Source organism: Microchirus variegatus (assembly GCF_963457635.1).
Source record: "Microchirus variegatus genome assembly, chromosome: 1".
In the NCBI taxonomy this organism is placed as follows: domain Eukaryota; kingdom Metazoa; phylum Chordata; class Actinopteri; order Pleuronectiformes; family Soleidae; genus Microchirus; species Microchirus variegatus.
In genome coordinates this window covers 21,185,786-21,211,876 of record NC_139802.1, presented here as the reverse complement: position 1 = coordinate 21,211,876, position 26,091 = coordinate 21,185,786, and the positions used below count along the sequence as shown (strand labels likewise).

The 26,091-nt window shown below is 40.2% G+C and overlaps 1 protein-coding gene across 1 annotated transcript; it reads left to right on the top strand.

Moving 5' to 3' along the window:
* Window positions 1–1,976: 1,976 nt before the first annotated feature.
* On the top strand, window positions 1,977–24,860 carry LOC310931137 (SWI/SNF complex subunit SMARCC1-like; the record flags this gene model as incomplete). The annotated part of the gene is made up of 28 exons (XM_083894247.1): window positions 1,977–2,165; window positions 3,763–3,882; window positions 3,986–4,071; window positions 4,426–4,507; window positions 4,712–4,804; window positions 4,899–4,968; window positions 5,050–5,119; window positions 5,625–5,700; window positions 6,038–6,163; window positions 7,515–7,633; window positions 7,858–7,988; window positions 8,455–8,514; window positions 8,607–8,644; window positions 9,452–9,573; window positions 10,549–10,620; window positions 10,727–10,840; window positions 10,937–11,090; window positions 11,249–11,356; window positions 12,092–12,151; window positions 12,276–12,534; window positions 14,762–14,923; window positions 15,730–15,785; window positions 16,905–17,058; window positions 17,664–17,842; window positions 18,040–18,174; window positions 20,306–20,672; window positions 21,157–21,282; window positions 24,769–24,860. The coding sequence occupies 28 exons, from the start codon at window positions 1,977–1,979 to the stop codon at window positions 24,858–24,860; spliced, it is 3,420 nt and encodes a 1,139-aa protein (XP_083750373.1).
* Window positions 24,861–26,091: the final 1,231 nt, after the last annotated feature.

The following is a 26,091-nucleotide window of genomic DNA, read 5'->3' as shown; positions in this document are numbered from 1 at the left end:
TGTGACATGACTTCCGATTGTTAAAATGAGTCTCTAAAGTAACACTAAACTTTAGAAACAGGGGCACACATACGCAGTACACGGGTACGCTGGTTATTTGTAGCGCTGCTCTTTTCGTTTAATTAACAGTCCCCTCCAGTTCGACTGTAGGTGCACTAACCGCCGCTAACGGAGCTAACTGGTAAACAGTGCCTGGACTCCGGTGGCGCGGCACGTAAACCAGACTGTAATCCGGTCAGTCGTCATGGAAACGCATCATGCATTAACGCTGTTAACACGTTAGTATTTTCTGTTTCATTCAAACTGAATCTGAATTTCTGTCTGTGGACAAAACATCATTATTTCCACATTTGAACATTTTAATTTTCATAAAAGTCACAGGGCAGAGTCTGCTATTGGCTGATATTGTTTTTCATACATTTTTATTTTTATTTCTGCTGCTCTGAAGTGACAAATCACAGCTTTCCTCCATCAACTGTACAACCTGAACATGTAGCGACATTTTCTGTCCTTGGACCTTTAATAGATGAATATAGACAGACATGGCAGTTAAGTTGAGTTTTCTGACAATATAAGATGGCAGTGATTTAAAACCATGGATGTTAGCTGCTGTTTAAACCTCATAGAAGAAGAATGAGACATTTTAGTAGTTCCTCATTTTGGGAACTTACTACACTCATTAATACTTGGTGCTGTAAAGTCCACAACATGCAGAATTCTGTGATGGAGATATTTAACTACTCCTTGAACAGGGTATAATCCACTATATTGAACAAAAACATTTCTTTATTGTTTTTCATGTGAAAGTGGCAGCGTTAGTCGCCATCTGGTGGACGATTTCATTCAGTTAAAAGAACAAATTCGATTTGTCTTTTCCTTTTTTTATTATTATTTTCAGAGCCGTTTCTTTACACACTGTGAGGACTGAGGATTTGATGACACGTAATTGATATCATAAGTCAAGAGCCTTTTTTTTCTGAAGTGTTGCAGGCGTAAGTGTTTTAAGATGTCTTTTATAATATTTGTCTATTTTGTCTGAATTGGAAGAAAAAAATAAATATTTGCATCAACGGCATGGCTCCTTGTGTCTTACTGTGTTTCGAATGCTGATGTGTTTTGCCCCTGCTACATTTTATTCATTAAATTAAGATTTAAAATGGGATTTGCTGTTTAAGACATGGTTCTTAAAGCAGGGGCTCCATGAGGAATATGGTGTTGAGTAGACGTGGGCACAAAAATCCAGCAGATGGCACAAAATTACGAATAAGAAATGGGTAAATAAGATGGAAAAAACTTGGAAATAATAAGAAAACAAGATGTGAATGCTAAGCAGTTGACTGGAAAAACAAAACAGCTATAAGGGGCTTTGTGAAAAATATGTAAAACTGCGGCCATTGGTATTAAACAATTGGTACTGTGATCTAAAATCATAAACGGACACCACATTTTTTGTTTACAAAGCAATTAAATACAGTATTCTCAATTTTAAAAAAAACATAAGACATTTATCACATTTCTGACAATGAAGATTTGTGATTTTGAATGATTGCTGATAAATAATAACAATCTTGCAACTATTAAAATAGCAAATAGATCGACCTCTACATGTATCCTCATAACAGTCAAATCAAGTGTGTTTTGATTTAAGTTTTTAAAGACAGTCAAAATTGATTTCAAAAGCATGTTTTAAAATCAACCCCAGTTAAAAAAAAATACAGCTGAATTAAAAACAATATCTTAAAATTTAAATAGAATCTGTATGAATAAAAAGGAGGGATATGGTCACGGTTACGCAAACAAGCCATTTAAAAAACAAACAAAAAAACACATTTCCCCTAATGCATTTGGTGCCGAGTCTCGCGAGACTTCAAAGTATCGCTGCCTTTGCGGCTGCGCAATGTCATTCGGAAAAGTTGCACGGCGAGTGAGCGACACCGCCGAGGTGGAGAAAGAAAACGCAGCGAACAAAACACACAATGGCGACGGCGGCGACCACTGCAGGCGGGACGGGATCCGGTGGACCGGCCGGCGGCCCGGTCGGTGGCGGAGGAGCAGCGGTGGGACGCAAAAAGGACGGCGGCCCGTCCACGAAATTCTGGGAAAGTTCAGAGACGATATCCCAACTGGAGACGGTGCGAATGTGGATCGGAAAGCACTACAAGAAGGTAGTAAACTAAGCTAAGCTAAGCTAGCTGCGGTCCTCCATTGATTCCTATGAAGGCCCGAGTCCTGCTGGCACAATAGAGCCGTGTTATTCCTGCCAGCTGCGACTACACGAAATCATATTAAGTTAAATGCTTGTGGTTGTTCGTTTGGAGACATTTGCCTCAAACTGCTCGATAGTTTCCAAAATTCACAGCGTAATGGAGGCAGGTTATATATACATGTATATACATTTTTTGGAGCCAAGCTGTTAGCCAGCTAGCCGGCCGTCTCGCAATGCCACTAATATAACACGCTCAAATGCTCACAAAGCGAAATGAGCGGTTCAGCTCGTATTTTTTAGTTTCATTTCACAACTTCACTTTATCAGCACCCTTAAAGTCCAGTTTTAAGGCAAGAAGCTAGTCTTAATGCTAATCACGGGACACCATGCAGTCGTTTTACATGTTAGCTAGGGAGATAAGACCATGTTAGTTATTCCCGCTCAAAATGAGACTCGAGTTAAAAGATACTATTCATACATTGATATGTATTTTTAAATGGGACTAAAGAGTACACGTTGTTGAGTTTTGTAAATACTGTAACCCACCTCTGTGCCAACAGGCTGCACTCGCCCATTGAAGTTTAGCCAAACAAAGAGTGTTGACCTCATGTTTCCCTTCAAGCTCACTGACAACATCTGAGAAGGTTATACTGTAGAAACAATACAATACAGTACAATAATTTAATAAACCAACACAAAGGATTGTGGATGTAGTTCTTTAGCGGGTTAAGGCTCTAATTTGTTCATGTCAAAAGCTGTACATAATACTAGTGTGTCTTTCTCTGCAGTAGCAAAAGTAAACAGAGTACGCTTCTGCTATAGTATTGAAATAAGTCCACAAAGCAGAGCTGTCATGATGATTGTTGTTGCTGTGTCATGTTCTGATCTCAGTGCATGTGCCGATTCATGGTTTATGGATCATAATTGATGTTGTTGATTTTTTTTCGATACTCGTTCAGTGACTTTCAGTATTGTATAGATGTGAAGCCTCGGTTTGTTTTGGGATTATTGGCCTTAATCTCATAACCTGTCCATGGATGCAAAAGGAAACACACTTGATTTGACTTTGACTGTTTTGGGGATACATGTAGAGGTAGATCTATTTGCTATTTTAATAGTCGGTGTTGGACAATTATTATTATTATTGTTTATCAGCAATTATTCTAAATCACACCTTTTGGTCAGAAATGTTATAAACGTTGCCTTGTATTTAAAGTTTAGTTTATAGATATTTTTATTGAGAATACTGTATACAATTGCTTTGCAGACAAAAATATTGTAGATTTGGAGAGACAGAACATTATTGTTTTTCTGTAACTGGTTACGTTGTATCATTTGTAATCATTAAATACATTAGATACATGTTACATGTAGTAGAATTCCAGTTTTTGTGAACCACTTGGGTGATTTTTATGTTTTGTCTTTATTTTATTCCTAAACTGTGGTTTATCAGATAAATAGAAGGAAAGTATTTGAAAATGTGAATAACTGTTATTTGTAGTTTAATTAGTTGCCGTGTGACTAGTGTGAGTTAACACATGCTTTTCTGATCCCAGTATGTCCAGAACGACTCCCCCTCCAGTAAAAGCTTGGCGGGCCTGGTCGTCCAGTTGCTTCAATTCCAGGAGGATGCGTTTGGACGCAGGGTCAACAATCCTGCTCTTACCAAACTACCTGTAAGCACAACACACACACACATATTTCTTTCAACACCATGCCACTCATTTGGTGTTCATATACCCTAAATTCAGAAATGTCTTGTTCCCCTTCTATTTTCAGGCCAAGTGTTTCCATGATTTCAAGGCAGGAGGTGCTCTCTGTCACATCTTGGGGTCGGTCTACAAATTTAAGAGCGAGCAGGGATGGTGAGTTGACCTTTCCTCCACAAATGCAGTGGTTGTTGGCCCCCAATTTTCAACCCCAATACACTTTTTTTCAACCATGTGGCTCCATTCTATATGAAAATGTGTACTCTTACAAATATGCGTTTCCTTATTTTTGAGGATTAAAATTTTTTTTATATGAATAGTGGCTTTGTTGTTCTGGATAGTTTTTAGTGGGAATAAAAAAGAATGCAACAATTTGAGCATCGTCTCCTAATGTATTTGGAGTTATCATATTACATAAAGTAATATATATTAATATAATAATATTGATAAAGTACATTTTAGAAGGGTGCAACACAACAATGTTTTCTATTTTGTGTCCACCATTCGCAGGCGGAGATTTGACCTGCAGAATCCTTCCAGGATGGACAGGAATGTGGAAATGTTCTTAAATGTTGAGAAGAATTTGGTCCAGGTAAAAGCCATACACGCCTCTGCACATGTTGACCTTGAATGTTGCTTTGTGCAGACGTTATTCAAACTGGTGTGACAGCGTTTGATTGTTGTGTATTGCAAATACAAGGTTGTGGTCATTTGTGCTGCAGCTTTAAAATCGCTAAATCCCCAATTTAATATTTTGAATCGGTTTTAACCAAATTTTGTGGATAAATTCTTCTAGAATAACTGCCTGACTCGACCCACCGTCTTCCTGTCACCGGACATCGAGCAGAAACAGGCCAGTAAACTCAAAGACATCATCAAAAGGCACCAGGTAAGCTCCGACTACTTTCTTCCTTACTTCGTTTTCTACTCTCTGCAGAATCTTTGTTCAGCTGTTAATTATCGTTCACCTTCTTTTCCCTCAGGGCTCCATGACTGATGATAAATCAAAAGCCACCCACCACATTTACCCGTCACCATCCCCACAAGAAGAGGGTAAGGCTTCACTAATAATAATAATATATTTATTTATATAACACCTTTCAAGAGCTGACAGCATTGGTTTGTGTGTTGCAGAGGAGTGGCTTCGTCCTGTAATGAGGAAAGACAAGCAGGTGCTGGTGCACTGGGGTCTTTACCCAGACAGGTGAGCATTGTGTATTCACATATATATACATATACATTAGTTGCCTAAAGGTTGTAACATCAAGAAGTCTGTATATACTAGGATTGGCGATATTATCGGCTCGTTACAAACATTACAAACATATCAATTCCAAAGTCCAATATCGTACCTCTACAAAATGCTTTTAAAAAAAACATCCTGTCCATTTCCTTCAGACACCATTAAAGGTTATATTAGAAAAGTTAGGATTGTGAGGTAAATGGAAGGAAGACGCAGCTAGCGCCATTTTCTATTCTCACAACTTGAGATCTAACTTTATCATTAAGTAGTGTATTCTAGAAAACTATTTTATCAGCCATTATTGAATTCACGGTTCCTGTTATTGATCAAAATATGGTATAATCTTGACTCTGAAAATCAGATTTTCTACCTAATAACAAACCCCTCTCAGGTTAATGGTATTCACGACAGTGTGGTTATGATATGACATTGTTATCAGAGTTATAACTGTTTTTTGTTCCGTCAGCTATGATACCTGGGTCTCAGCCAGTGAGGTGGACGGTGACATTGAGGATCCACCCAGCAACGACAGACCCTGGAAGGTGAGTAACAACAAGTACAATCAGTGCTGAATGATGGTTTTAAAATTGTATTTCTTCATATATGTATATTTCACTTCAGTATGTTGGCTTTAATTTGAGACAAAGGGATCCACATGGCTACTGCAGTGTCTCCTTTAAGCAAACATTTGCGAGCACTATCAATTTCTGATATCCTATTGTTTTTGCCATGAATCCTCTAATTATCAGGTTTTTAATCAAGCAGCACTGAATGAAATCCCCTGTGATTCTTCCTTCGTCATTCCAGATGACCGGTGTAAATAGATGATTAGATTCCTGGAGGCTTCACTGATCCTGTGTGCTTACTTCTTCCACTCAGGTCCATGCCAAGTGGGTTTTAGACACAGACGCCTTCAATGAGTGGATGAATGAGGAAGACTACGAGGTGGATGAGAACAAGAAACTCGTCAACTTCCGTCAGAGGATCTTCCCCAAAGAGGAGGAGGTAAGTGTTTTCGCTTATTAATGAAATTTCCACCCAACAATTTTTTTTAGGATCTGCAGCACGGGTCTGATACCAACTCAACTATTTGCAGCTCATGGATTTAGAGCGATATTGAAAGTTGTTGGTGGAAATTTCTTCAAATTGCTTCCATGTTTTTGCTGCACGTTTGTGTTTTGTTAGATTTTGCTTTGTCCTTGTGGAATGTGCGTTGTCGTTGTCCTGCGTCTCGTCTCTCTGTTTGTTTGTTGCTCATCCTTTTCCAAACCTTTCCTCTCTTTTGTCTCGGTCCAATTTATCTCAGGGTTTCTGTCCATGTCTGGGAAATTATTTTTCAACTAAAGTCCAAGGATGTGTGTCATTTTATACTTTAAACTGGGTTTGTGAAACTTTGGGTGTCTCACTATTCGATTCTTAGGGTCGATTTTTCGATTCAAAAATGTATACAATGCTTAGTGTGTTAAGACAAATTATGGCATCAAAACAATGCAGATAATTTGATTTTTAAATAAACTGATTCCAATGATTTAATCACACAAAGACAAACATAAGACAAAAGTTAACATTTACTCATTCAAAAATAACGTGCATAATAATAATAACGTGTGGTTTTTCTAAATAGAAACTTAAAAAAAAAAAAAAAGATTTTTGAAGTTTATGAATCGATTCAGAAATGTGGATGATTTTTTTCCCCCTCCCCTATTTTTGAACTATTTTGCGTATTGTGGCAACTGGTTGTGGCAATGCCCCTCCAAATCTCAACACTCCAAATCTCACTATGTCCAGCAACCAGGTTGCTTTTGGTAATTTCCAGCTGTCAATCACACAGGTGTCCACTCATTTTGTTATATTTCTCTAAATGAGAACATCATTTACAAAGTGAACATCACGTTGTATTCAAGAAGAGCTGAAATTAGCATTTAAGTCAATTTATTCCGCAGGAAAATATTAACCGACATTATAAATCATAATTTTCGCCATTGACGGAGTTTTAAGCGGAGTTAGCCCCCTAGTGACTATTCAGTTTACCTTTACTTACTGTGTGTCATTTGCCCAACTTTCTTCAAAACTAGTAAAATATTATTATTTTTGTTGCCTCAAAAAGTGGGTTTACAACCAAAATATAAATTTTAAGCAAATACTACTAGAAGCACACCATTCACAAACCCAGACAGGACAGTATATAGGAACCCTGATTGTCTCCTCCACCACCACTGCATCCCCCCTCCCTGCCGCCGCTCTCCCTATGCTTCCCCTCCTTGTGTGTGCAAACGTTCCATCCTCTCATTCTGCGGCTCTTTCTCTCATCCTCCATCCCTCGCTCCCGTGCGCTGCATGGGGTTTGACTGATCAGTCTTCCCGTACACCCGATCGCAAGGAGCGCAAAGCCAACTCAGCCGGCAAGAAGAGGAGACGCTCCCCCTCGCCGCCCAGTACTCCTGTCGAGTCTCGCAAGAAGGGAGGAAAGAAGGGGTAAGGGAGGACATTGATTTAACACTTCTTTTTATTGTTTTGTTTTGTTTTATTTTTTATTTGGTTTCCTGTCAATCCACGCATTCACTGTCATAAATTAATTAGTAGTTCCCTAGAATCATCAGAAGTCAGGTTTAAGGTGACTAAAGTCAATCAGGGTAAAGTTGTTATCTTGTTTGGCCAGCGTTCTACCGACTATTGACGCATCTGCCTTTTGTCGCCAGGAACCCCGGGTCACACTGGAAGCGACGGGGCCACAGAGGAGAAGAGGAGGACACGGAGGAGGACATAACCAAGGACATGGACGACTCATCAGCCGGTGCCAGCATGGAGGAGGGAAGCATGCCCAAAAACGGTATGTTTTGTGTGGGACTTTATATTCACCGTATAATCACTCTGAATAACCATGTCAAGGCTGACCGTTTTCAAGAACTATTGCAGTGTCGATTAGCAAGTGGGAAATATGAATAAACATGTTCAGTAAATCTTGAAAATATGTTTGAAAGTTTTTTTGTGCCATTTGTCTTGTGCTGGTATTTATTAGTTCTCGAAAATGTTTTGCTGAAAATTCTTAACAGGTCATTTGTTGGGTTTGTTTGTTTGTCTGTTTTCTTGTGCACCTGGAACAAAAAAGTGACACACACACACATACTATTCCAGTCTCAAAAGTAGTAAACTGCCCAAGGATGTTTTCTCTGATGTCCAACTTTTGCAAAAACCTCCCTCTCTATATTTATTTATTTTTTAGCATGTTTGTTATTGCCTTCATTTTCACAGCCGATTTAAACTCTATATTCTCTTTTTTTTTTTCTTCAACATAGCAGGTTCAAAGAAAGACATTGAAAACACTCCAGTAAAAGGAGGGAATGTGGCCGACCTGGGTATGTAATAGAAATTAGTAGTTTTGTTTGTTGTTTAAAACGTAATAATTAGATTTGTTTTAAACCATCTGTTTTCATGTTAATTCTTGTAGATGACATGGAGGATGACTCTGTGCTCTCTGGTGGAAAGGTAAGATGAGAGTATTTATTTGCTAAATTCTTTGGTATACAATTGTGTTTATTCAAAGATTTTATGACAATGACTGTCTTTTGGACAGTTGCAGTACACTAAGTGAGATATAAACAGACATTTTAACTGATTAATTCATGAAAAAGAAAAATTGCTTACTGTTCATGAATTCAGGAATTATAATCCCGAGTGGTGTACAACGTGGGTCAGAGTAAGAGTGCTATAGTGATTATGCAAAGATATTGTTTAATTGGTTAAAAGTGTTGGTTGGTGTGCTAGTTAGTTGGAGGTGATGTTTAACAGCAGCTCGTGTCCACTGTGTTGCGTTGCTGCCCTCTTCTGGATTCTTCCTTCTAACCAACGATTATTTTCGTAATCGATTAATCTGTTGATTATTTTCTCGATGAATCGTTCGCTCCATAAAATGTTAAAAAACGTTGATCAGTGTTTGTCAAACCTGGAAATGACGATGTTTTTGAATGTCTTGTTTCTGGCCACAAACCAAAATAATTCAGTTTTAATGATTGTGGTTATGATGATGATGGTGGTTATGTGGATCAAAGAAACAGAGAAAATATTCACATTTAAGAAGCTAAAACAATCTGAAATCTTGTTTTAATTATGAAAAAAAGCTTCAAAACGATGATTAATTTAGTAATCGATTAATAATCAATTGTTTCAGCTCTAGAAAAGTATGCTTTGAAAAAGTATTGTCAAAGTGTCCCCACACTTATTTCCATGGTCAAAGATAATTGATAACTTTCTAAGCAGAGCATTTGTAGTCACGCTGTGTTTGTCTTTACGTAGGACGACGACGACCAGGGCAAAGCTGAGATCAACAGACTGATGGACACGAGCGAGGACAATGTTACAGAACAGACTCATCACATCATCATCCCAAGCTACTCTTCTTGGTTCGACTACAACTGGTAAGATCTGTGGATGCTGTGCAGATGTTTTCTTTTTCCTATGACAGAATGGCATAAGGCCTCAAATACCTCATACCATGTGCTATGGTTGTGGCTGCAGAACCAAGAGATTAAAGAAGAAGACTTTGCTTTGTCGTCGTTGTCTTCTAAGAAGTTCCAGCAGAGATATAAATCTGCCTGTCACAGTTTGAAGTTCTTTTATCACAGTTCTTCTCTTCTCGTCCTTCATCGCGGTTCAAAGCTCTCAAACGCAGTACAGAGTTCCTCAGCCAACTGCATTCTCGTCTTTTCAGTCTCTCCTCCTCATTCTTTCATTCTAGAGCTGCAACTATCGATTATTTCCGTAATCAATTAATCTGTCGATTATTTTCTCGACGAATCGTTTAGTCCATAAAATGTCTGAATTTTTGTCCATCAGTGTGTTTGTCAAACCTGGAAATTACGATATTCTTGACCAAAGATTCACTTTTATTGATTTCTTTGTTATGTGAAGCAAAGAAACAAAGAACATATTCACATTTAAGAAGTTAAAACAATCAGAAATGTGGTTTTAATCATGAAAAAAGCTTCAAACCGATTAATTAATTATTAATAATCAATTAACTGATTCTCCCTCTCTAAAGGAGACTTTTGGTGTTATATCCTGTGATTATCTCCATCTTGTGTCGCTGTCCCTATTAAAAGTCAAATATGTCTTGGAAAAAGAGCTGAAACAATTATTTACCGATTATTAAATTAATTGTCAACTATTTTGATTATCGATTTGGAGCTTTTTCATGATTAAAACCAGATTTCTGATTGTTTTAGCTTCTTAAATGTGAATATTGTCTTCGTTTCTTTGCTCCCCATAACAAAGAAATCATTCAAACTGAATCATTTTAGTTTGTGGAACGAAATGAGTCATTCAAGAACATCGTCATTATGAATATCCCTCTAGATCTGACAGTATTTAATTCTTCCGTCTTTTCTCACCAGCATCCACGAGATTGAGAGAAGAGCCATGCCCGAGTTCTTCAATGGAAAGAACAAGTCCAAAACCCCAGAGATGTGAGCTTCCATACACCCAATCCTCAACCTATTATTCACTTATTATATTTTTGTGTACTACAGACCTGAATTACATGTTTAATGTTTTCTCCTCACACCTAAACAGATACTTGGCCTACCGTAACTTCATGATCGACACGTACCGGCTGAACCCTCAGGAGTATCTCACCTCCACCTCCTGCCGCAGAAACTTGACCGGGGATGTGTGCGCCATCATGAGGCGAGTCGAGTCTCGTTAGCGTCTGGATTAAAACTTTGAAATAAAATCACAAAAGGCATGGAAATTAGAGGAAAATGTCTTGCTTTATTTCTCCAGGGTTCATGCCTTCTTGGAGCAGTGGGGGTTGGTAAATTACCAGGTGGACTCTGAGAGTCGCCCGCTGCCCATGGGTCCCCCACCAACACCCCACTTTACTGTGCTGGCTGACACACCGTCTGGCCTCGTGCCCTTGAACCACAGACCCCCACCAGTAAGGGATTCATGGATTGTGGATTCATTAGCTCAACTTGTTTTAGAAACACAGTGAAAAAATGGATATATAGATATACACACACATGCGCATGTCTAAACATACAAACAGTAGCATATAAACACAAATGTTTCATGTGCTGTGTTTCTTCCCTCTAGATTCCTCCTCCACAGCAGATGCCCAACTTTGCAGACAAAAGCAAAGACAAAGCCATCGACTTGCAGAACTTTGGACTTCGCTCTGACCTTTACAAGAAAATCCCCAAGGTTCTATTTTTTAATATGATTCAAACTGCATTTTTTGTAGTTGTAAAATATCCTAAAAATGAACTGAAATGTTTTATTTGCATCGGAGGCCAGTGCAAAAAAAAGTATTGAAGACGTATGACGCAAAATCAACTTTTTCATCATTTTAATACTTACATTTGGGACTCTGGAGGCCCTATGAGTCGGCAAAGTGTGACAAAAAATGACTCGCCTCAGTCTAAGTACGATGTGAGATGTTGACTTCCGCACTCATTGTTATGTCACAATGAGACATTCCTTGAGTTGTTGTCTCACGGAGCTCCACTTTGTCCCTAAAATCCAGGAGAGCGGAAGTCGGTGAAGTGTTCTATTCTTGGCAGCACAGAGTTCTACACAAACTTCCAGATGATTTACATTTTATATATGACAGCAATGTGCCGGCTAGAGTTGGCAAATGATGGCTTTTCCAAATGCTAACTGCTGTTAGCTGCCGTGAGCCTCAGTGACGCTGACGTAGTTTCCTGTGTCTCATTTGCATTTAAAGAGACAAGCACTCAAAAGCAAGCGTTCTGAACAGGGCTGTTTTGAACTGCTATGGTGCTTCGTCCTTAAGGTATTTTGACCAAAGCATATCACAGACATGTTCATTAGGACACTAGGGAACTAGCTTAACTTGGAGAAATAGGGTATACTAAGTCTCCTTTAACCACAGATGTCTTATTACCTATCTTTATGTAATCTTTTTGTTTTCTACAGGGTAAAAGTGTCAACTCCACCAGGGACTGGACTGAACAGGAGACTCTGCTGCTGCTCGAGGTGAGTCGCACAAAAGGGAAAGGAAGTCAAATCGGCCGCCAGACATTAAATAACAGTTCCTTCCTGCGTACTGTTTCTTTTCTGATTGTAAGCCGTGTATACTAATCCCTCTCATCTTCTCCAGGCTCTGGAGATGTTCAAAGATGACTGGAACAAAGTGTCGGAGCACGTCGGTTCACGCACCCAGGACGAGTGTATTCTGCACTTCCTGCGGCTGCCCATTGAGGATCCGTACCTGGAGAACAGCGAGGCCACCCTGGGCCCGCTGGCCTACCAGCCCATACCTTTCAGCCAGTCTGGAAACCCTGTCATGAGCACAGTAGCCTTCTTGGCCTCTGTGGTTGACCCCAGAGTGGCATCTGCTGCTGCCAGAGCAGCCTTAGGTGAGAAATTGGTCAATTTAACGTCTTCACAGATCTTTTAGAGATGAGTTCTAAAAAAAAAAAAAAAATCAGCTAGGATCTTAACCTCTTTTTCACGGTTGCCCCCGGGACCAGGGGCAGCGTCAGACGCAGCAATATAAGCATCATAAAACCATATCTAACTTAAACAAACACAGACATGCTGCATACCCACAGAAAGGTCAGAAACTCAGCTAAAAGTTCATTTAAACCATTCTTATGTTCACGAAACACAGTTAAAACACCGATGGATCAAACTAGCGAAAAGCAAAAAAAACCTGTTACAGCAATCACATTGAAAAGCGGCACCGGAGCGTCAGCGTGATTATGTAAACAAAAAAAACACGTGTCGGCTGGACAGCGGAGAACCCATAGATTCCATCGGTACCATTTTTATCACTCTACGACCAAGATTCACGGATCCAGACCCAAAATAAGAGCAAAACAACTGGCTTTTAAGAAATACAAGCAGAAATGTTCTCTTACCTTTGCTGTTTATCAAAGCAAGTTATTTCCACCGGAACCAAACCACTTCTAATGAACTACACTTTCCAGCATGCTTTGGGAACAAATCCCGGTTTGATTGATCATTACAGAGCGACATTAGATCGTTCTGAGTAGAGAAAGGCGAATGTCCGCACAAATGAGTAATATGCATTTGTGTCCTTTTGACTCGCTAATGAAGTGATTCTCGTGCATTAGGAGCCTGTGGTCTGTTTCTACCGGTTTAGAGGTTTAAAACGAGCTGTCAATCACCCTAATTGACCAAGGTCAGCCAGAGCTATGGCGCTGCGTAACTGAAGATGCTACAGAGTCGCGAGTTATCATACTTTTTCTTTTTTTTCCCAAAACAAGTTCTTTTTAGATCTGTAGTGGCATGTATATAAAATTAAGTGGGTTTTCAATAATTTGGTACCCAAGAAATGTCAAATGCCACAGAAGGTGTCAAACTGCAAACAGAGAGAACGCCTAGACATCGCTTTACTAAAACCTCTGTAATTTCACTCTGCTTCATTTCAACAGCATCAGACTTTGCACGGCTCATGTCCACATGTTACATACTCCATGTGTTTTTGAATGCCTACTGCATATTTTAAAGGTGATATTTGCTTTAAAATGCAATATTTTTTAGGCGAGAGAAAAAAATCTTCAGTTATGCTGTGTTCCATGGACATTTACTCTTGTACATGGCTATTACTTCCATGTACACAGTGGCATCTACAGTGAAACTTATCTCACAAGTGTTATCTTTATATTGATACCAAGATAATCCACATAGAGCTTGTAACTGCAGAGATTTACTCTATTTAGTTTGGGCATGTCATTTTCGAGCAGGGACTCCAAAAAGAGGGTCAGGGAAGAAGTGGTTAACAGCAAGTTTTATTACCGAAATTGTTTTCAGATCTTTGGAATTTGTAAATATGATTGTTCTTATATTTAAATTGGTGAACTTGAAGTATTGAATAGGCCTTCAGTTCAATTAGTAGTTGCACTTTTTAACATATTGACACAATAAATTTGAGATAAATCACTGAACTGAAAACCATTAGATGCTCTTATCTTAAAATTATAAACTATATTGGGTAAAGATGATTCTGCCTGCTAACATTTTCAAGTTTATTTGCTTTTTGATTGATTTTTAATAATAAAATATAAATCAGGGCTGCAACTAACAATTATTTTAATCATCGGTTAATCGGTTAAAAAAAAAACATTTGTAATTGCCGTATCTTTATCCTAAAACTGAACATTACTTCAAATTCACAGTGCAGAGTGAAGTGTAAAAACAACAGGCTATTGCCCCAACATCCCTGATAACTGGAATAACACAAAAAACCTACAAAGTATGATATACATTTATATATGTACATATCTACAAAAATGAAAAGGCTCCATAATTGCACAAAATGACCAAAAAATACAATTGCCAATCTGTCCACAGTATTTGTTTGTAATATGCAAGTAAACTTGTAGCGTTTTCAAAATAAAAGGGGGGGGGGGGTAACACACAGACAGACACACACACGTCCACATCCATGGTCTGTATTTGTTAACAGTTCCGCGCCTACGGGTGACAATAATTGTGAGACTCAACAAATCAATGACTAAATCCGCTGCCAACGCTTTAGTAATCGATTTTGATCAATTTTATTGATTTGTTGTTGCAGCCGTGAATAAAATGTGTTTTAATGCCCATCTCCATCCGCAGAGGAGTTTTCCCGTGTGCGTGAGGAGGTTCCGGCCGAGCTGGTGGAGGCTCACGTGAAGAAGGTGCAGGAGGCAGCCAGGAGCACAGGGAAGGTCGACCCCTCCTTTGGCCTGGAGAGCAGTGGCATTGCCGGCACTGCCCCTGATGAGCCCGAAAAGACTGGTGAGTGAGGTGTTGAATCAGAGACAGGAGCTTAAGTCACTGGGTATATGTTAAGATGTTTAAAAAAGCATAGTTGTTGGTATCTGGAGGTGTGGTCATTGTCTGCGTTGTTACGTCTGCAGCCAGTAGAGGGCAGCATATTGTAGCAGTACAGCCAGTGAGACTTTGCAGGAAGAGGATCTTTGATTTCAGATTATATTCATGTGTGTGTGTGTCCAGGCCAAGGGTGGAGTGGAGAGTGTCTCCACCATGTGTGATCAGTAATACAGTAATGTTACAGATAGTGTTTGTGTGTGTGCACATTCTGCCATGGTAACCAGTGGATTAAAGCAACAGTGACAGATGATGGGGGGAAGCAGGAGGGGAGGCCAAAAACTGGGTCATTACAGTCGACTACAAGCTCATCGCTTGGTTTTGCAATACAGGCACACAATATACCAGTAATTTATTACACTTCAGGCATTTCACTATCATTGGTTTTCATAATCAATGAATCTGTAGAATATTTGATTTGATCCAAAAAAATGTCGATTGTGTTGTTTTCCACATTTTTTATGGCTGATATGGCATTAAGAAACCATAAAATTGTAGCCCTATATGTATATTTAATGTTTTATTTAGTGTTTAAGAGAATATGACACAGATGTAAATATTTCTCTTGTATATATAATTGTTCTTCTCTTTTATTCCCTACATTGTTATTCTTAGCTCATAACAAAACCTAACCCCCCCCCCCCCCCCGGTATTAAAATATAACTGATTCTGACTGACGATGCTTATTCTTCATATCTCGCTGTCTTTTGCAGAAACAACAGAACCAGAAAAGATAGAAACTGACACAGACTCCCAACAAGCGGATAAGGTAAGACCTTCTCATCCATGTGTCCCTCAACAAGTGGTAAATTAATGTTTTGTTTTCATTTGGAAATAAAGTGTATTATTGTGAGCTGCTGCGAAGGGAAAAAAAAGACACAACTAATTTTTGTAATTTCCAATAAATCCCACATACTTACAAATGTTTACTTCATTTGGAAAAAAGAAGTTCCCCAAACAGCCGCCATTTTTAGCAAACATTACACAAAACAAAATAAGCTCACTGAATTCATTCACTGAAGATTGCAATGATATCGGTACACATTTTCATTAGTGCTGGGCGTCAACGTTAACGCATGGCGCACTTCCATGATGACTGACTGCGTGCCTGACTCCCTGCGTCTCTAAAGTAACGCTAAACTTTAAAAACAGAGGCACACATACGTAGTACACAGGTGCGCTGGTTATTTCTAGCGCTGCTCTTTTCCTTTAATAAACAGACTGCTCCAGTGCGACTGTAGACGCACTAAAGGAGCTAACATAGCTAACTGGTAAGCGGCGCCTGGACTCTGGTGCCGCGGCACGTAAACTTGACGCCACACGTCTTTTTCCAGTCCGTCGTCATGGAAACGCGTCATACGTTATCGTTGACGCCGCTAACATGCCCATCAATAATTTTCATGAACAAATAAACACAAACGTTCTAGTGTGTTCACTGTCATTCTACCGTTTTTTAAGGCTTAATTTAAACCCCGTCTCCCACTTATCCACGTTTGTTTGTTGCCTCGTTGTTTGGAAATGCCCAGCGGGTGAATTTAATGGTCTTTAAAACATTCACTTTGTCCCCGCTCTGCTGCAGAGAGCTCACTGGTTGATTGTTTCCTCATTAGCGTCCATTAACCAGGGTCACACACACACACACTCTGGCCCAAATCAGTGATTGACCTCAAAACAAACAAAGTGTCATGGCAGAAACTGTTTTTCCATTTACTAAGCTGCGACCCTCTCCCCATGAGTTTTTCCTCTAAACCAAACCACAGAAACGTTATGTTTTACACATTATATAATACCCAATCATACACTGTATGTAAACAAAGATCTCGGGTTTGTCTTGTGCTTCTTCTTATTATATTTTCCCTCATTGTTCACCTGTGTTTTAATGCTTCAGGCGGAGTTGAAGGAGGAGGCAGAGAAGCCCAGCGAGTCTGCAGAAAAGAACGACAAGACGGAAGCCACAGACAAGGTGAAGAAGGAGGGAACTGAGATGTCGGAGCGCGAGGAGGAGCCAGAGGAAGGAGGGGAGGCCAAGACGTCACCAGCAGGTAACGCAGAGACCGCTGCACTACCGTTCAAAAGTTTGGGGTTGCTTATGCGATTTTTTTTGTGTGTGTTTTTCATTAAATGTCACACATTTATTCATCAAAAGAGTTGCAAAATGAATAGAAAATATAGTCAAGACATTGAAAAGTTTAGAAATAATGATTTTGCTTTTCGTCAAAGAACCAGCAAAACAGTTTTCAGCTGTGGAAATGGACCTCTATACACCTATGTACATATTAAAAACCAGACGTTTTCAGCTAGAATAGTCGTTTACCACATTAACAATGTATAGAGTGAAAAAAAGCTTTTCCTTAAAATATAAGGACATTTAAACTGTTTATTTTTTTTCAGAAAGCAATGATAAAGTTTCCTGAAGTCAAGATGATGTCATGAAGTTGTTTATATCAACTTAAACTGTCCATAAACCAAATATGTTCTTTTTTTATTTTTTTTGTCCCTACAAACTTTAACAAAGAAGTTGTGACTGTGGAGTGTGTACATTTCTTTTTCTACCGGCTAAATAAACCATCTATCTACAGGAGGACATTTTTGTACTTGTCTGCTCTTCAGAAAAACTGACTCGTTGTTTGTTATGTGTCTCTGTCAGACAAAGACAAGGAGGAGGCTATGGAGACATCGACCTCGGAGCAAGAGAAGGACAAGGAGGACAAGGCAGCTACAGACGAAGGAGAGGAGAAGAGGAAGAAGCTGGAGCATGACATCGGAGAGGGAAATATCGCGACAGCAGCCGCAGCTGCGCTGGCATCTGCTGCCACCAAGGCCAAGGTGAGACTGCAGGAGAGCTGACTGAAGTTCTAAGCTTGTTCTTTTGCAAAAGGTCTTAACTGTACTTCAATATCCGTTCATAAATGCAGAAAAGAGCAAAGCAATAGAAATATAAATCAAGTGACCTTAATTACTTTTCTTTTTGATGTAATTCCTGATTGTATTTGACGCTGTGTCTCTGTGTTGTCTGTTTTCAGCACTTGGCAGCAGTAGAGGAGAGGAAGATCAAGTCCCTGGTGGCTCTGCTGGTGGAGACCCAGATGAAGAAGCTGGAGATCAAACTGAGGCACTTCGAGGAGCTGGAAACCATCATGGACCGAGAAAAAGAGGCTGTGAGTAAAAAAGAAAGACGTCGTGTTGTTGCCCATTGTCAGTGTTAGTCACCAGCTATGGCTCCTGCCATACAAAAAGCAAAGATGACGTGTCATTAGTATTTTTTAACATGGCCTTAAACACTCCTAGGTGTGGGCTCTAAGCTGAGGTTATTAATAATTCAGGTGGTCTGCTATCATAAGCTCGGCACATCCCCTACTAAAGTGTGAATTTAAATAAAGACAAACAAAACATGTGTACAACCTGCACATACTCACTATAATGGTATTACACTATGCCACACTTTAAGACTATTAAGAGATGGGGTTTAGTACAGTCTTGATATACACAATACAGATCAGGTGAAGTCTTTCAACAAAGACAGCTGAGGTTTGTTATTTATTGTATGAAACTAGGACTTTCATAATAGATCATCTATTTTCCTTAGTAATTGATTCGTCCATTTTTAAAATGTTGGGAAAATGTTGATTGATGTTTGTGGAGCAAAGAAAACCGGAAATATTCATGTTGAGAAGAAACCGGGAAATCTGAAAAACACAAACCGATTTAATGAATTATTAAAAGAGTTTGTGCTGATGCAAGTATAAGGCTGTTGGTTTACCTTTTACTTGACTTACATCCACTCTGGCTGTCATGCCACTCACACTGAACCAAAACAAACAACTTACACATACGTTAACATGGAAAGTGCTTGATGTGTAAACATCAGCTCTATCTGAAGTGTCTGTCTTTATGTCAGCTTTATTGTTGTCCCAAAAAGGTGGTTGAAAGGGGAAATGGGCAGTAAATAGTCACAGTGATTGTGTTAGTCATTTATTCTATTTGTCGCTTCCCACTTTATCCAAATCCTCCACAAAGTCTGAAGGGGAGACAGAGTTACTTCTTTGTGAGGTAACAGAATTGCAAATAAAACATTTTCCACAGCAAAGCAGTTGGATGCCAGAGAAACGGTTACCTGGCTGTACAAGGCAAATTACCTTTTATGAGTTTGTGCGACTGTGCATGTGTGTGTGTGTCCTGCCCGTGGACAATCCCTGGAGACGCCAGTGAGAGTGTAAAACTATGTTTCTCTGCGGTGGATGCATCGGGAGCATAGCCCAGTTTCACAGCTGTAAATAGTGCATGAAAAGGACCCTGGTTTACATAAGCTGTGGGGAGACTGGAGAGAAACCAAAACCTGTCCTCTGCTGCTGCTGCTGCCGCTGCCATGGGCTGTAAAACACCCAAGCTTCTAAAAACAAAACAAAGATCCACACAGAACAGCCAAATAGACAAAGTGTTTAAAGCTGCTGAGCTATCGCTCTCTTCAAGAGCACGGTCGTGAAAGATGTCAAGTTATGTTTCCCCTTTTTACCTCAAGTACCCTCCCCTAGTTATTTAGCAGATAAGTTTTCTGATTTTTCTTTATGGCCAAAATTCAACAGACCTGACCTCAACCATTTGCCATTAACTTGATACCAGACACTGTGAACTGCTGGCAGAGTGTGCTTAATTATACACCACTGAATCTGTACAGCGGTATCAACAGGAAGAACATAGGAAGATAGGATTTATTTTATTGAAAAAAAATTTTTATTAGAGCTGCAACTAACGATTATTTTCGTAATCAATTTCACCAGACATTTTGGCCGAGATTTCAGAGATGGGATCGGAAGTGAAAAAAAGTGCATCCCTTTTCTTGAATGTCTTGTTTTGTCCACAAACCATAATGATTCAGTTTTAATGATTTCTTAATGTGGAGCAAAGAAACTGAGAAAAGATTCACATTTAAGAAGCTAAAACAATCAGAAATCTCGTTTTAATCATCAAAAAAGCTTCAAATCGATTATCAAAATAGTTGACGATTAATTAATTACTTACAAGTAATTGTTTCAGCTTTACTTGTTATACAGTGCGACCCAATTAAATGCAAACTGTGTTGAATATTTATTAGTTAAAGCCATAGCTGCAGGGAGAACCACTTACGGTGCACATTTCTTGCACCAGAGAGAGCACTTTATTGCATGCCATGCATCGGCAGCATGAACTATGAAGTCTGTCTGCATCGGTGGTAATATCGTATTAAAAGTTGTTGATGATGACAAATATCTTCATTTAATCCTCCTCCTCTGCTTTCTCTCTCTCCATCAGCTGGAGCTTCAGCGGCAGCAGCTGCTCACCGAGCGTCAGGCTTTCCACATGGAGCAGCTCAAATACGCGGAGATGAAGGCGAGGCAGCAGATGGAGCAGCAGGCGGCCGCTGCTGCTGCCGCCGCCGCTGCAGCAGCCCAGGCCCAAGGACAGGGACAGGGACACGCCCCTGGATCTGGACCACACTCCGGACCCCCACAAGCAGGCTTGCATCCTGGAGGACCCTCACCCCACCACGGAGGACCACCACCACATCATGGAGCACCTCCACCCCACCACGGAGGGCCGCCACCCGGGGCTGCCATGCATCCCAGCTACCCCCCGATGGGTCACCACCCCATGGCCCCCCACCACGCAGGACAGACAGGTGAGGGGAAGAGCACAGGGGTGTTTGGTGAGAAGAAGACGGTGACAAAGCAAAGAGATGAGGATTATTTTCCAGGCTGCTGACTAGATGACATTTTGTGTGCGTACGTGTGTTGGCGTTGATGGTTTCTTTATGGCGGCTATATTTAGCCCAGTTTAAAATGTTCTTAAATCAGGACTGTGATAAACACACAAAGATATTTTCTTACATATTTCCTCTCTCTAGTGCCGTCAAAATTTGATTGTTAAAATTCATTTTTGTTGGACTGAGTCACCATTTAAAGTAGTTAATTGATGTGAATTGGTAGCAAAAAATTAGTATATTCTGGTCTGGCTTTAAGTTTATTAAAGAAGTTTAACTAAATTTTTCCTTGAGATTGTCCAGCTGCAGTTAGGCCCACACTCTGAGAATCACTGCTATTATTTCTCTTTATTTCTGTCTGTATTTGACATTATTTGTTCCTTCTCTCCTCCGTGAACTGTAGGACCGATGGGACCAGGCCAGCCGATTCCTGGACGTATGCTGTCTGGTCCCCCCTCTGCAGGCCCCCCTCCCGGTGGCATGCCACCCATGATGCCCCCACGCCACCCTGGAGCTCCAAACGGCATGTGTGAGTACAAATCTCCTCCTGCCACATCATGTTTGAGTTGTGTGTCTGTTTGTGTACATCGCATAATTAGTCTGTGAGTCATGTTTGGTGACCGTTTTAATTTGCCCAAACGCAGAATCCACTGTTTACACCTCCAAAGGGCCAAAGGGAACTCTTTTTCTGGAAATTCAAATACTGCTTTGACTCTTGAAATTGGCATGTTTTGCCTTTTTATTATGGTATTGTCATTTCATGGCCCATTCTACTGACTCAGGTTATAAATAGAGACGTATCAAAATATCTTTCTTGTGCTAAACAAACTTTTTACAGATGGTGACATCTGTTTCCCTCATTGGGAGTATTTTGATATATAAATGGGAATTTGCAAAACTGAAATAGACTTGAAACTAGTGATTGAAACTCCTCAGGAAAATGTCCCCCTGGTGGCCAATTTGCCAATGGTGGCCAATACTTCTATCCTACTTCCTGGGCTTCACCTTTTTAAAGGAGATATATTAGGGCTGGGTGATGTCGAAAATGTATCGACATGGGCAAAATGACGTAAGTTATTGTAAATTTTGATGTCGATACATTAGATAATTTTTAAAAAAAGAAAGAAAAGAAAAGTTGTTTTTGGCTGTGTGTGTATGTAGGCAGGCTATCGGCATCACGTGAAAGCACTTATCCCTCCGAACAAGCAGCGAGTGCTGCCGGGATCCCCGCTAGAGCTTAGATCGGGCCCAAAAAATCAAGCCCCACCCTACCCGAGCCCAGCCCGACACATTGACTGTAATTATGAGCCCGAGCCCGATTTAAACCCAAACATTTTTTAATATGTGAGCCGTAAATGTACACGTACGTCCACCCCACAGCGGGTGCTTGTTGTACTTGCTGCCACAGTCTGATTTACAACAACGCTTCCTGGTTTTTAAATGATGCGTTCATGGCCGCAGGTTTTTACACTTTCACACAATACAATGTGCTATAACATACCAGGCGAACAAGTCGAGGGAGAAAAAACACAAATGCTTGATCAAGGGCTCAGGCAGTGAGTCTCTGACATCTGGCTTACAGAGCACGGTGTAAATGTTTCTTCACTCACTCACACAAAATAACTCATTGAAAAGCGGCACCGGAGCGTCAGCGTGATTATGTAAACAGCGGATAATTCCCAGATTTTTATCACTCTACGAACAAGATTCACGGATCCAGCCCCAAAATAAGAGCCACAACTGACTTTCAAGAAATACAAGCGGAAATGTTGTCTTACCTTTTCTGTTTATCAAAACAAGTTATTTTCACTGGAACAAAACTGCTTCTAATGAAGAACGACACTTCCCAGCATGCTTTGGGGACAAATCCCAGTCTGATTGATCATTTACTTTGTATTTTTCAACAGTATTATTTTGTTACAGAAAAGAGAGAAATCTTTGGTTATTAATTTATTTATGTTCAAATCTGTTCACAGTGTTCCAAAAATTGTTATTTAGTTGCTATATAATTAAATGTTGTTTAAATAAAATGTTCTTTAAATTTAAAAGACATTGTGGAATGTATCGAATCGTGGGTCAAAAATCATGATACGAATTGAATATATATGCATACATATAACAGGGTTTCCTCCAGAAAACCTGCTAAGCCCCGTGGTACATCTCGGACCCACCGGCGGCCCACGGCGTTTTTGTAAAAAAAAAAAGTTTAAATTATGACTATTATGTGTTATTGTAAGACATTTATTAACAATACTTAAACACCACCTATAGAGTCTTATAAAAAAACACTCTTGAAATTAAATAAATAATATAAAAAAAAATTTCACTGAGGTTAAATATTAATTAAGTAATCGGCCAGTGATTCTTAAAACAAGCCATGCAATGGTTACATTTAAAAGTAAAATAAAGCAACATAAATATAAAAGTGGTAATGCCCCCTCATCTGCCTCATCTGGTGCAGATAAACGGCCCTTTTTTCTGCGCACCGCCCCTGCGCTGTTCTCTTCTCCCTCTCCTGCGCCATTCATTGCTCCCCTTCGCTTCTGCTCATTTCATATCTAAAGCAGACTGGATCATTTCTCTACGTGTTTTATCCCCACATAAAAATAATGATCTTTATGAGGAGGATGGAGTACAGTCATGATGATCTGTTGCAGGTGATCTGAGTAAAACATGGTGACAGACTCTTAAGAGCAGAGCGCACTTTTCATCGTTTTCACTCCGTGGTCTTAATCTTTGTGAAAGAAGACACTTTTACGCTGCAATTAAGTTGAATAACGGATGCATCAGATGAGCTGATCTCTTAAATGAACTGCTCAAAGAGAGAGAATGTTCTCTGGTGTGAAGTGAATGTCGCGGGGAGTTCATAATCTGTGCCGCACGCAGCCAAGTTTCGCTTTTGCGCAGAGACTTTCCAGCGTTTCCAAACGGGAGGTGATGTTCCACCGTGTACTCGCTGTGTTTCGACCGCCAAATTATCGGTGCATCCCTAAATATAACATCTTTATTGACAAGAACGATGTAACTGTAATAATGACCCTGGACAAGAGTGTGCTGCGCTGATTACATGGGGGAGCATGCGCCACTCTTCCCCGGTATAGAAAAAGCTATGATGTATAAAAAAAATCTATTTTAAATAAATAAACGAGCAACGCTAAGCCTGGCGGGGTGGCGGCCTGCCAGGCTTATTATACACTGGGGGAAACCCTGTATAAACATATAGATATATACGCATATACATATTATGTCTGCTATGTGTCGGTACTGATATCTACTGATATATACGGTGCACATGCTTATATCGGTCAAATGGTCAATTATGCAAATTAGGCGATGAAGTCATCTAGTGCCTTCAAACTTATCGTTCATTTATCGTTATCGAGGTGAGCTGCTCAATATATCGTGATATTGATTTGAGGCCATATCGCCGAGCCCTAAGACGTATGCAAAATCTATTTTTTAAATAATTTTCATACTTATATTTGGGACGATGGAGGCCCTATGAGTAGACAAAGTGTGAAAAAAGATGAGACTCACGCCTCACTCTAAGTACAGGAGATGCGATGTTGACTTCCGCACTCATTGCTACGTCACAATGAGACATTCCTGGAATTGTTGTCTCGCGGAGCTCCGCTTTGCCCCTAAAAAAAAATGCAAGAGTGCAGGCGAGGGCAAATGGTGGCTTTTCCAAATGCTAACTGCTGTTAGCTGCCGTTAGCCTCAGTGAAGCTGACGTAGTTTCCTGTCTCATTTGCATGTAAAGAGACAGGCACTCAAAAGAGAGCGTTCTGAACAGGGCTGTTTTGGCAGAATGATTGAACTGCTGTGGTGCTTCATCCTAAAGGTATTTTGACCAAAGCATGTCACAGACATTAGGACACCAGGGAACTAGCTTAACTTGGAGAAATAAAAAAAATACCTTTTTTTAATGAACAATCTACGGTTTGTCAGCATGTCACCACAGACTCACCTTGAACAGAAAAAGTTTAACATCTGGTTTTCTCTCTCTCTCTAGACCCTGGACCAGTACCTGCACAGCCTGAAGGGATTCCTCCCGTCCCTGTGGGCCCTCCAGCGCCCCCAAGTGCACGAGTGGCTGAAAACTAAGACCATCACCCATACGAACACACACACACACTCAAACAAAAGCACACACAAGAAACGTAATCTCTAATTTGAAGATCAGTTTTGACGACCTTTGCTACTGGCTCTAATTTTATTCCTCAGCACTGAAGTCCTTCATAAATATCACAGGACACACTCACCCACTCACTCACACGCAAGAGTAACCCAATTTTTCCACACACACATCCAGACTTCCTCTCAGGGCACAGAGGCGAGGCTCATGTAGTAATAAACACTGTTTCCTGCTCTGTTGGGCCAAATGGAGGCTGGAGAAAAATGACTCTGTACAGAAACACAAACCAGGAGGTAGAACAGATAAAAAAACAACAGAGTCTTGTCTCTACTTTCTTCTCTTTCAATGCTGTTTAAAATGACACTGTAACCCCACCCCGTCTCTTAAAACACACACATATATATATATATATATGCCTCTCTCCTCTTGTCTGGTGCCTCTCCAAGCTGATCACTAGGGGGTGTTAGTAAGACTAGACGGCCTGTCAGACATGCAGAGTTTCCACTCACAGCTGATCCAGACAATAGTATGAATTCAACACACACACACTCTTGTCCTGTCGAGCATCTACCTCTCGCTCCTCTTTAAACGATACACTGTAGTTCTTTCTGTGTGTGTGTGTGTTCAAGGTTAGAAGAGTGTGTGTCTGTGTGATTGCGGGTGTTTTCACGTCTGCCTTCTCTGACCACAGTTTGGCCTCTTTGTCGTCTTCAACTTGGTTGCGATCTTTTGAGTCGAGCAGTAGACGCACGCAATCGCTGCATTCATTTCCTCTGTTTTTAATCGTTCTCGCTGTCGACACACTTTAAAAGCAGCCACGCAGTGCAACAGTGCTTTTAAATAATCCAATGTAGTGTTATTTAATCGGCCTGTACTGGCGTTAGTATGCTGTATGTTGTCGTCATTTAAAGGTCCAGTGTGTCTCAGGCCTAGCTTTATGGAGATACCGCTAGGTTTCGCCTGAATGGGCGAAGCAGCCAGAGTGTTGAGTTTGCATACTGAAGCAGAAGCGAACGATATCTATTCTGGCCATCGTAGCCTTCTGAGGTGGGCAAGGGGCAGTGTAGGTGTGGCTTCTCAGTCCGTACTCTTCTATGGATGTGAGAATTGCAGCTACTTCCTGTCACAGATGCAGTTACCGAGGTGTCTCCGCTGTGGACAGTACGAGTCCTCCATATGTCAATAGGTGGCACTATTTCT